Source organism: Pteropus vampyrus, unplaced genomic scaffold (assembly GCF_000151845.1).
Source record: "Pteropus vampyrus isolate Shadow unplaced genomic scaffold, Pvam_2.0 Scaffold23, whole genome shotgun sequence".
Lineage (NCBI taxonomy): Eukaryota > Metazoa > Chordata > Mammalia > Chiroptera > Pteropodidae > Pteropus > Pteropus vampyrus.
Window position 1 is genome coordinate 1,515,938 of NW_011888804.1, and position 12,708 is coordinate 1,528,645.

Here is a 12,708-nt window from a genome sequence, read left to right on the forward strand (position 1 = left end):
CGTGACCCCAGATGGCAGTGTTCGGCCCGCGTTGGGTTTAGAAGGGAAAACAGCCTCTCCTGGGACCCGGGTGGGGGGTGGGGTGGGGGTGTGTGGAGAAATCTGTATAAAACAAAGCCCTGGGTGTGTTTATGCGGTGGATTTATCCGGGAAGATTCGCGGTTAGGGCGCCGGAGAAGAAAGTGGGGGTTTTACGAAGTATAATCTGCACAGCATTTGAAACAGGACACAGGCGAAGTAGACTTGGCCAAGGAATTAAGCCCTGGATGCTTGAGTTGTCATGTGGGCATGAGACTAGATGAATAAGATGCTTACTTATAATCCTGGGCGCGTTTCCTCGGTGGGGTAAAGATGTTTGGGGATGTTTAGGCCTAGATGTAGGGACGTTTTTTCCTTCCATGAGGCTCGATTGAGGAAGTATTGTATATGCTGCACTTAAATCGTTTCACACGTGTTAATTAGTGGTTTTATTTAACAGAGGTGAAGTTAAATTGTATTGTTTTCTCAGTTTTGCTGCGTATTTTCCAGGCACGTGTACCTTGTGAGCTATTCCTGAATCTCATTCGTCCTGTGGATTGGATCAACCCAGATCCAAGCCAAGTGAAGTGGTTTGGGGGCTTTCATCAAGCCAGTAGTGCAGCCTATGAATGGTTCTGGTATTCTTGCTACTTAGTTCACACCTCGACTCTGAACATTTCAGTTCATTTTGGGTCTCCCTAGTCTCTGCCAGCAGTTTACCATTTCTTTGGCATCTGGTCAATCATAAGACACTTACATTCAGGTTGTGACTGCACTTTGGTGTTTCAGGATTGAGGTTCCTGTCACCCGTTTTGTTTTGGTTTCGTAATGTAGCCACACCCCTGGCCTGTGGGTAGATACAATCTTTGACACTGCATCAGAGGAGACTTAGTATGTCTCTGGGCTTAAACACACATTTTCAGTCCTGCCACTCCTAAAAGAGACGTCCATCAAGAGAGGATGCGTTCCTTGTGGCCGGACTTTGTTTCCCTCCTCCCCACTTCGGTCAGCCCAGTTGTGGCACTTGGAGTTAGTAATTGAAGTCCTTGAGGTTGCCATGTTCACTTTAAGATGATTTTTTCCACTCAGGTGCATTGGAGGAGATGACCTCTAAGCCAGGTCAACGGGCAGGAGGTTTTCCCCATAGTTTCAACAGAGAAGATGGTTGTCAGCTAAGGTAATCTACATTGGGGACACTCCAGGCTGTGGCTCACTGCTGCTAGCCTCCCCCCACCCTTTTCTCACCAGTTTTCTGAGCCCCGGATTTCTTGGCCCTGAGCAGAAGAGTGGCTTTCTCCAGCGACCTTAACGGCAGTTGTGTCTTTCAAACGAGAGCCAGTCTTTGGGGTCTCCAGTTCACAGGTTCAAGACCACCCTTCTCTAAATAAGTCTTCTTTTAGGAGGGCCGTGTCTTCACCCCACCCTGCCAGAGTGGGTTGGCACCAAAGGAGGGACCCTTGGTGAAGAGGCGTGGGCGTCGTGGAGTGTGGGCCTGCGGGCACGCTTGCCCACCTGCTGCGTACAGGACCCAGTGGAGGCCTACTAGGCAGTCGCTGGTGCCCTGTCCGTCTCTGCGGCTGCACCCAGCCCCTCACCCCCGCCCCATCAGAATTCCGCTTGCTGTGCCATTCAAGTCCGTGGGCTTCTCTCATTCCCACCTGAGGTTGGCGTCCAGACTTGGGCAGATCAGGATTCCTTTGTTTGGCCCGTTCGGCAGGGCAGGCCTGTCTGTCCCATGCCTTCCCACAGCAGCCTGGGTGTCCCCTGCTCCCGATGTCAGGATGTCATGCCCGTGGAACAGGAGCGAGGGGGTGATGGCGGATGCTCTCAGCCAGTGCTCACCTTTGGCTGGGCCTTCTCTCGTCAACTTTATTTGCTTCTTCAGTGCTGAACGTGTCTGAAAATTCTTCAGCTCTGCTTTTTCAAACTTGAAGAGATGCCCCTTAAAGAAAGGCTTATTAGTGAGTGGGATTCTTGTTCCATCTTGTTTTTTTTAACGCCCGAAATGAAAATAGCTTTATTCTTTTTTTCTGTAAAAATGATCATTGCTTGTTTAAAATAATAATTAGGAAATTAAGAAGAAAGTCTTTCAGAAATTCATACAGCCCTAACCGCTGTTAACTCATGCTTCTTAAATATTGACACTTTAAGACATGGATCCCTGAACCTTCCCAAAATCATATGCAAAAAAGTTCTGTGATTTTGTGCCTAGGTGCGTTTTCCTGCAGAAAGGGTCTTTAGCTCTCCTCAGGCTCTGCAGAGGTCCTCCCATCCCCTGGGTTTCTGGTAGCTCTTGTGTTTTTAGTCTCTTGCTCCTTACCCTCAGCGTATAAACAAACCGAAGCCCTCCCCGGGGTCTGCAGGTGTGTGTCAAGGGGCCCACACAGTGCTGCTGAAACCGACTCTTCCTGGGATGTCCATTATGCTTGAAGATTTGGGAACAGACATAATGTTGAAATAAATCTGTTATGCAGTAGAACGCGACATTAGCATGACAAAGGAATTCCACCCTGTCTTGGCGGGGGTGGAACCCCCTTGTGGGGCCAAGTGTCCGTGTGCTGCTCTTAGGGATAGTTCGGTGGGAAACACAGAACTGTCTTAATTGTGGAAACATCCACCCACGTTTTTGTGATGACTCCCCTTGTCAGTTGAAACTCTAGCCTGCTCCCTTCTTGAACCTCTCTCTGGGCTCTGTGATGCCACACCTCTTGCTGCTCTTCCTACCTTTCTGGCCATCCCTCAGCAAGTTGCTGTTTGTCACCTGGCCCTTGGATGTTTTTAGTCTCGAAGGTAATTGTCCAGGACCCTGGACAGTTTTCGCTGTGCCCATTCGCCCTGGACGCCCTCATGGACTTAACCAGTTTAACACTACGTGATGCTGACTCTCAGCTGCATGTGTCAGCTCCGGCCCCTCCCGCTCCTGGCCACCTTCCTTGGATGTCCCGTGGGTTCCTCAGGTTCCACGTGTCCATGGCGGAGACATTGTCCTCTCTCCTCTCCTAAGCCCGTTGTTCTGTTGCTCAATCCAGAAACCTGCAAGCTTTCCAGGACTCTTCCTGCTCACATGCCGTTGCTCACTTAGCCCCCGGGGCTTTTGGACACTGGGTCTGCTTCTAAAACATCTCCCGAGTCATCTCGTTCTCCGTCCTTTCTGTCGCTTCTACTCGTGCCTTCGTGATCTTCAGCCCGAACTACCATAGTGTCCTCAGCTCAGGTTTCTACCTTTCGTCTTGCCCACCGCCCCCAAAATATCCACTCCATTCATTGTCGCCAGAATACAGTTGTGTTGCTCCCACATGTCAGGTCCTTTAACTACTCTTACAGGGGCCACCATTTCTCTCAAGTGACACGCGAGGCCCTGCAGAGTTAGCCTCCTGCCACCTCAGGGCTATGTTCCAGCAGCCGTATCAAGCTGTTCCTTGAACGCGTGGCGGTGTTTCACATCTCTATCTTACTCTTCCTTCTGTCTGGACTATCCACTCCCTGTCCCCACCCCCGCCCCGCCCCGCAGAGTCCTAGTCTGCTTCTCAGACTTGCTGTCATCACCTCCGGTGTCTGTGACACTTTTCTCACCTCTCTTCCCAGTAAGACGAGGCATTTCTCCTGGGTCAGCACACACCAGGGTCCAGGCCTCAGAGTCACTGTCCAGGTGCATATCTCGGCTTCTCATTTATTGTCGCTACGACATTGGGTAGATGACGTAACCGCTGTGCCTCGGTTTCTTCATTTCTAAATGGAGATAATTCCCACTTCATCGATTATCGATACAAATATTGAGCAGAGTAATTACTTCGATGAGGTTGGTTTCTGGTATTCTCATCCTCGTGTTACATTGTGTTCACGTGGTTACACGTCTTTCTCCCCCTGCCGGAGGTGCCTCCTCGGAGCGCAGGGAACCACTCAGCCTTCTTTAGCCCCGGCGCCTGGCTTTGAACCTGGGGCGTAATCCGTAGCCAGCACGCCCGTGGGGGTGGGGTAGGTGGGTGACTGTGAGTGGAGGGTTAGTGGATGAGTCTCGGCGCATAGCGATGTCAGGCCTCTTTCACGTGCTTGTTGCCCATTTGTACAGCTGCTTTGGAGAATTACCCGTTTAAATCCTTTGCCCATTTTAAAATTGGAATTTTTTTGTCATTGAGTTGTTTCAGTCCTTTAAGTATTCTGGATACTAGCACCTTGCCAGATGTATGATTTATTTTCCCCCATTCTGTGGTGTCTTTCACTCGATAGTGCTCTTTTAAGCACGAAAGTTTTTTTCTTTTTTTTCCCTCTCTTTAATTCCCCGCCCCCACTTCCACCCCTGACCTATGGTTGTTGCCATCTCCCCTAAGAACTGGATCTCTGAAGATGGGGAGTCTCCTCCCACACGCCCCCAGGGTATGGTCCGTGGCTCCACCTGGGGCGCGAGCCCAGGACCTTCTGCGTGTAAAGCAGACGTGCTAACCACTACACTGTGGAGCCCCCTAAGCATGAAAGTTTTTAATTTTGATGTCCAGTTTATCTTTTTTCTTTTGTTGCCTATGCTTTTGGTATCATATCCAAGAAACCCTTGCCTAATCCAAGGTCATGAAGATTTACCCTTACGCTTGTTTCTAGGAGTTTTATAGTTTTCGCCCTTACATTTAGGTCTTCAATCCACTTTTGAGTTAACTTTTGTGCATAGTATGAAGTAGGGGTCCAGCTTTATTTTTCTGCATTGGATATACATTATCCCCACACCATTTATTGAAAAGACTATAATTTCCTCCAGTGAATTGTCTTGACACCCCTGTCGAAATCAGTTGGCCATAAATATTGTGAAGGTTTATTCCTCAGCTCTCAGTTCTGTTCCATTGGTCTGTACGTTTGTCTTCACTCCAGTGCCACACTGTTTCGTTGACTGTAGCTTCATAGTAAGTTTTGAAATCAAGAAATATGAGTGCTCCAACTTTTATTTATTTTCAAGATTGTTTTGGCTCTTCCAGGTCCCTTGCATTTCCACGGGAATTTTGAGGTCACTTTGTCGATTTGTGCAAAAAGGCCAGCTGGGATCTTGATTGCATTGAATCGATACATCACTTTGGGGAGTGTTGCCATCTTAACAATATTGTCCTCGAATCCATGAACACAGACGTCTTTTCATTAATTTGGGTTAATCCAAGTAATTTTAACCCCAGTATTTTAGAGATGAGAAAGAGGTTCTGCCCACGAATATTCTAAGAGTAGGATCTGATAGGAGATACTCAGTTAATAGAAACGAAAGAAGGAATGAAGGAACTACCCTAATAGTAGTCCTTTTAAGGATGACGTTAATGAGTCACTGATGGAAAAGGCATTGAAATACTAAGATCTGCGTGTGGGGATGTGTGGACTCCATGGGTCCTGGGCTGATACAATCATCAAAAGGCCTTGGTTGGGGAGACTGGTTTGAAAGTGGAAGTCAGTGGCTGCTGTCATTGCCTTTTGCTGAGAAGAACGTTTTGTGCTGCATTTAACCGAGGGGCACGTTCTAGGTTACTTGAGCAAATAGAAGCAAGGGTAGGCTAGAATTTAGTATTGGTTTGTGACCTTTTAGATATCACCCAAAAGAGATTAGAACAGAAGCCTCTTGCTATAAAATGAGAGGCTTGTTCACCTTCCATAATAGAGACTCTCTGATGTCTTGTCGATTTTCTCGGTGGTCTTTATTAGGATGCTGCATTTCAGGTGTTGCTCAGTTGACTCCTGACAAGCCAGCCGGTGCCCACTTCCTACAGAGGCAGGCCTGTGGAGCCTCGGGCAGCGGCAGCCGCTTTTCCAGCTTGTTCTGGCAGCTGGCTAGGGAAGGCCTGAATCAAGGTCCTTGGGAACAGCGGCTCCTTACACCTCTTCTTTCAAGGCGTCATCTGTCGTTGGCTCTGTCGTTTTCCAGGCTGTCTCAGTTGCTATTGAGATCCAGACGGATTTGTATTTTTCATAGGTCGGAAGGGTGCTTTTTCAGACGAGAATGTGCTTTAGAAAGTACAGGAAGGTGGGCTTGTTTCACAGTCATGTATAAGCTTTGTGACTCTGGCTGGATCCGCCCAACTTTTTTTTTTTTTTACTTCCGAGACACTGCCCTCGTGGCCGGCGAGGCCAGAGGCCTGGCTCAGTGGCTGTTTATACCTGCCATTCCTGAGGGGGCAGGGGGTGGTTAGAGATGCGTTTTCACTCCTGGCATTTTTTTTTTGTCTTTCACTAAGGAAACAGGTCCTTAGAATCTCCTGCTCCAGGGTCAGAGCGTGAGCCGTTGGCCTCTGGTTTTGTTCTTGGAGGTTGGCTGGTGCGCTGCCCTCTCTGTACCTGGCTGGAGCTCCGAACCCCGCATTGCCCGTGTTGCGATTTGAAGAGTGAGGAGGTAACGAGATGTACTGTATCCGACAGTCTTCCGGGCGGTGAAGAGAGGGAGAGGGGAAAAGCTTCCTGGTTTCCATTTCTCTGGAAGTACGTGAGCTTCTCTGCACCTCCTCTTGGCGCCATCATACTAAGGGCATTGAGGCCTTAGCATGAACCCCTTCCGGGGGCGTGCGGTCAGCTCCAGTGGGCTCTGGGGGGGCTCTCACCCTACTTCACCTGCACATCTGCTGTAGTTCACAGTGTTCAGAGCATGGCTCGATGGGGAATGCACGTCCTCTGCTGGCTCTGTGACCTTGGGTTAGTCTCTAGATCCAGTTTCCTCATGGAAAACAGCATCTCAAGGGGTTATTGGAAAATTAGGTAATATATGTAAAATGTTTCGTGTACACTAGCATGCACTCAGCAAATGCCCACCTTCACTGTGTCACCATCGTCACTGCTTAATTTTTAGGTCCACAGCCCCTCATGTGCCCGTCTCAAATCTGAGGGCTCTGAAAACTGATCCTTTTTTTTTTTTTTTTTAAACTGCTCCTCTGGCTGCTAGCAAGACCTGACCTGAATTGATGTGTGGGCCAATTTATTCCTCGTAAGGTGGTGGTGCTGTGGAATGTGTGACTCGGGGTGCCCCAGGCCCCGGTAATGTGTAAAGACTAGCGCAAGGAGGCCTGCGGGACCCTAAGCTGCCTGGAGGAACAGCGGCTCATGGTGGAGCAGCCCCTTCCCTCGATGCAGCCGGTCGGGGTGTAGGCCCCCCTGCGGCTGTCCTAGAGGTGGGTGGGCGTGGCTGAGGCAGTCTGGGGTTGCTCTTTGGGAGGCGAGGACAGGTGGGCCAGCGGAGCCGGGTCTAGCGTCCCCTTTCCTCTGCAGAGTTCAGAGCAAGTTGACCCGGATGAAGATCAGAGCAGCAGCGTGTCCGGGGGTGGGCGCCCCAGCCGTCAGAGGCCTCGCAGTCTCCCTGAATGCTGCGGGCCGCTGGGAAAATAGAGCTGAGGGGAGGATCCGCTCAGGTGTCAATACCCAAAGGTGTGTGCAGGACGCATGTGTGAGATTTTCAGCTCTCTGCAGGGGCCACTGCACAGCAAAAGGAAACATGACAGTGAGGCTTTATCGGCGGAGCCAAGCGGACTGTTTTTCTTCCTGATGCGTTCGTACGTTTCTGGGCGGCTAGGGCCTACGGACCTCGGAGCAGGACCTGGGGCTGGCTCGTTTGCTACTGAGCATTTACCTGGCTCTGTTTCTTCCTGAGTCGTGTAGTAAGAAAGATTTGGAGCCATGTAGAGAAGGTCTGAGAAGTCAAGGTGTCTTAGGGTTACTGTCTCATTCTCCTGGCGTTTCTTTGGTTTATTGAGCACGTCTTATGTGCCCATCATCTTGTCGACGGACATTAGTGACAAGACACCCTTGATAGCTGCCTTCCTGGGCTCCCTGTCTGGAAGAGAAGGCCTACGAAAGAACAGCTACCAGGATAAATGCTGCGGGGGGGGGGGGGGCCCACAGGAGGCGCCCCCTGTGCGCGGTGGGCAAGGCGAGCTGCCAGAGACTGCAGTGTGTGAGCTAGGTCCACACTGCTGGGTCCGGCAGGATGGATAGGTGTTGGCCACGTGGGATGGGGAGGATGTTGCCGGCAGAAGGATCAGAGGCTCACTGCGTGGCCCTGTGTGGCCTCCGTGGGGAAATAAGTCACAGGGCCTGGCCTGAGGCGTGGGGGCAGGGAAGGGCCTTGAGCCAGGCCGTGCTGCTGTCAGAAGCCAGGGTGCCCTGTGTTGGCGTCCTGGGCTGCAGTAATGAAGAACCATGGACCTGGTGGCTTAAAGCAACAGAAACAATTCTCTCACAGGTCTGGAGCCTAGAAGTCTGCAATCAAGGTGCGGGCTCTGTGGAAGGCTCTGGGCGGGCTCCTTCCCTCCTCCTCCTCCGGCTTCTGGCCTTCACTGGCAGTTCTCTGCCGTTCTTGGCTTGTAGAGCATCTGCCCGGCCACATGGCCGTCCTTTCCCCGCCTTGACAGAGGGACCCTCTGTGCCTGCGTCCACATTTCCCCCTTTTCTAAGGGCACCACTCGTTCCGGGTTAGGGCCCGCCGTAGTGATTTGGCTTGAGTTTGGTTAGCTCTGTGAAGACGCCGTTTGCAAACAGTCACGTTCTGAGGTCCTGGGGTTAGGACTGCAGCATATCTTTTGGGGGGACACGATTCAGCCTGTCTGGCGGTGTGCTGGGGGGTCGGGCCAGCCCTGCAGCCTGGCACCCCACCAGTCCTGTGTGTTCTTCCGCAGAACCGGGCGGTAGGGCGGCCCAAGGGGAAGCTGGGCCCGGCCTCCGCGGTGAAGTTGGCCGCCAACCGGACGACGGCGGGAGCTCGCCGGCGCCGGACGCGATGCCGCAAGTGCGAGGCCTGCCTGCGGACCGAGTGCGGAGAGTGCCACTTCTGCAAGGACATGAAGAAGTTCGGCGGCCCGGGGCGGATGAAGCAGAGCTGCATCATGCGGCAGTGCATCGCGGTGAGTGGCGGCGCGGCCCCGAGCTCCAGCCCCTCCTGCCTCCAGGACCCCGGCCCTCCGAGTCGTTCCCCACCTCCCTCTGGGTCGGGCGGTTTGTCCCTGTGCTTCACGAGGACGCTCCAGCAGCAGGCCGCCGGAGAGACGCTCCCCTGGGAAGAAAGGGGGCGCAGCGGAGGGCTGTTTCGGACCCCGCGCGGCGGACCCCGCGGCCCTGCGCGCGCTCAGGCGCCTTTTTCTTCACCGTCTGATGGTCTCACGACTCCTTCTTTCCCTGGATGACCGGCTGCTTTGAAGTGTCTGCCATTAAAGGTGTCAGGGCAGCCTGTCCTGTCTGTGACCCCGTTGCCAACATTTACGGTCCAGCGCCTGGCGGTTCTAGGTCCTCCCTTCCTTCCTGTCCTGCCTTCAGAGTCAGAGGTCTGGGTGGAAGGTCAGCGCCCTCCTGCAGGGCTGCCCCGGTAGAGGGGGCTGATTTATGGTGCTCAGACCCCGGCCTCTGGGGATCCCGGCCGGCGCCGGCGGCCGCGCGCCTTGCCCCTCGCCTTGCCCTGGGACAGGGCAGAGGACGCGGCCGCTGCCGGCGTGGCACGGTCAGGGGTCTGCCTGCGCATCCCTCCCGCGCAAACACACACCTTGCTTTCCTGAGGCGCTGCTTCCGGGCCGAGGCCTCCCTGTGGGAGTCGCGGTCTCCCAAGGTGGGCAGGCCCAGCGGGAGGGGCAGGACCCTCCGGGCATCCATGAGCCTCTCTGTCTCGCTTTCTGCTGGGCCCCTCCAGGCCTAGGGGCACCTTCCCCTTCTCCCACCGCGCACGCTGTTCCTGGGGTTTTCTTGTGTTTAGTAAAAACACATAACATGAAATTGACCATCTTGACGATTTTCAAGTGTGCAGTGCCTGGATGCCCATTGCCGTGAGAATCCACCTCGAGAACTTTTTCGTCTTGACAAATGGAAACTCTGTGTCCATTGAACAACTTCTCTTTCCCCTTCCACCTCCCCTCCTCCCTAGCAACCCCCTTTCTACTTTGTTTCTCGGGGGAGGACTTTAGACACACGGTATAAATGATGTTGTTCGTAAGGTTCATCCATGTTACAGCCTGTCACAGGACGTCCTTTTTAAAGGCTGAATAATACTCCATTGCGTGCATACAATGCGTTTTCTTCATCCATTCATCCGTCGTTAGACACTTTGGTTGCTTCTGCATCTTGGCTATTGTGAATAATGCTCTGTGAACGTGGGGTGCCAGTATCTCTTTGAGGTCCTGTTTTGAATTCTTTTGGTTATAGAGCCAAAAGCGGGATTGCTGGATTATTTGATAATTTTATTTGACATACATACCATTTTCTGTAGAGGCTGCTCCATTTTACATTCCCGCCAGCAGTGTGCAAAGGTTCCAGTTTCTCCACGTTCCTCATTTGTCTCCACAATTTCTTGTTATTTTCCGGTGTTTTGATAGTGGCCATCGGAATGGGTGTGAGGGGGTATTTTATTACGGTTTTGATTTACATTTCTCTGATGATTTAGTGACGTTGAGCATCTTTTCATATGTTTGTTGGCCATCTGTGTAACTTCTTTAGAGAAGTGTCTACCGAAGTCCTTTGCCCATTTTTTAAATTGGATTGTTTGTATGTTGCTGTCGTGGGAGTTCATACAATCCGAACATTAACTTTGTCAGGTACGTGGTTTGTAAATATTTCCTCCTCCTCCATAGGTTGCCCTTTTGCTCTGTCGATTGTTTCCTTTGCTATGCCGAAGTTTTTAAGTTTCACTGCTTGTTGTTGTTACCTGTGCCCAGGTCATTTGAATGGATTTCAGGGAATTTGAGATCCCCCTTGAAATTAAATACAGATTTTTATCTGTGCCCGTGTGTATGTTGTGTGCATTTTTCTGGAGCGAGGGTCGTGTGACTGGTTTCATTCTGTCAGTATTTAAGAGAGGTCATCTGTAGGGACAGTTGGTTTTGAGAATAATGTCACCTAAAACTTGACATGTTGGCAATGACCCGGGACTGGCTCTTTTTCCTCTTTAGCCTTGTTTTCTCTTCCACCTCCTCTCTGTCACCCAGTGTCCCAGGCCCAGCGTAGGAAACCCGTCTCTGCTGTCACCTGTTCTTTGCGGCTCCGGTGCTAGCCCGGTGCCTGGCACAGTCAGTGCTGGTCGAAGGAAACCTCACCGGTGCGTGTCTCCTTTCCGCCATGACGCTCGCTTCTGGAACGGACAGCAAGTGCAGACTCGGCCAGACCCTCGGGGACCTTCTCACTCTTCTTCCAGCCTTTCCACTTTGTTGGGACACTTCTTGCCATGTTTTACCCACCTCTGACAGGCTCACCTCTCTTCCTTTTCCAAGCCCTTCTCTCGATGTGCCAGAGCTTCGGTCTCCCCATAAGCAGCCTCCCCCTCGCCCCCTCTCCACGAGGCTTCTTCCACAGACTACCCCTTCCCACCGTCCAGCACCTGGGCTTCTGTCCTGGACGGATCTCTGCGGCAGCTTCACTGAATTCTGCGTCTCTCTCTCACCACCCGTTTCAGAGTCAGCCTCCCCGCCAGCCTAGACCAGTGCCCCCTCTTCTCTCCTCGCTGCCTATAGGAGCCCACATTCCTCGGCCTACGAGCCCTGCAGCCACCAGCCGCTGCCGCTGCTCGCACGTGCACGGCCTTGCCCTGTTTCCCTGGAATTTCGATGCTGTCTGTCTCCATCTTCCCGCAGCTCGAGGAATCAGCTGTCTCTCTCTTCACTGTTCTCCTCTTGGCCACTTGCTTCAGGCTTTAGCAGATGTTTATTAAATGTTCGTTGAATGGTTTATGACTCTTCGACCTTCAGTTTAAAATTCTTTGAATTCAAATGTTTGTGCCATTTCGTAGACTTTTTCACTGGGACATACAGTGCAGTGTGTATCCCAGTTTATTTGAAGCTCCTCTAACTTAGTTTGATGAACGTTGGCTGTGTGTTTCCTCTGGCTCCTGGGCACCATGTCAAGTGCTGGGAGACGGGCCTTTGCTGGGGCGGAGTGGAAGGGTAGGGGGTTTGCAGCCCATTACACGTCAGGTCTCAAACTTTGTGGTCTCAGGACCTCTTTACTCTCTTAAAAATCATGAGGACCCTGAAAAGCTTTTGTTTATATGGGTTATTTGTTAATATTGTAGTAGCCAAAATTCACACTGGGAAATTGAGAAAATATTTTGAATTTACTTAAAAATAACAACCCACTACATGTTAATATAACATTTCTATGAGAAATTAACTGCATCTTCCAGAACAAAAATGATGAGTAGGAAGAGTGGCATCGTTTTATGTTTTTGTAAATCTCTTTTATGTCTGGTTTGTTAGAAAAACCTGGATTTTCACATCTGTTTCTATATTCATTCTGCCGGGCTGTGTTTTTTGGGGGAACTACATGAGTCAAATCTGGCCTCAGATATGTAGTTGGAGAAGGGAGGACTATTTTAATAGTCTTTTCACATGATGGCAGTTATTTGGTGGTACTCTACCAGAACTCAAAAGGTGGCAGTTTCTTAAAGGTTAGTTGCAATGTGGAATGCGAAACTGTGTCAGTGAACTTTTCATGTTGTTACATTAAAATTCATTAATCTTTTTACTCCTCCAATAGCTCATTTGCTGCTTATGCATGATATAACATCATGCATTGGTCATTTGGAAAATACTGGTTCACTGAGTCACACAGATTTGCTAAGTATTCTAAGTATAGTGTTATACAGTGTAAAAACAAACAAACAAACAAAAACAAAAACTCCTCCCACATTTGGTAACACCACCACCAACCTTGTCAGAAAAGTCTTTTTAAGTATAGGGACCAGTTTGTGGTGGCTAGTGTAAGTTTTCTAAA

At 50.9% G+C, this 12,708-nt stretch overlaps 1 protein-coding gene across 1 annotated transcript in view; it reads left to right on the forward strand.

Moving 5' to 3' along the window:
- Positions 1-12,708, forward strand: part of KDM2B (lysine demethylase 2B) — a 112,020-nt gene that overhangs the window by 83,458 nt on the left and 15,854 nt on the right. The window contains exon 13 of the mRNA XM_023528152.1: positions 8,640-8,864. Coding sequence (XP_023383920.1) covers positions 8,640-8,864 — 225 coding nt within the window. The remainder of the gene's footprint in view (positions 1-8,639; positions 8,865-12,708) is intronic.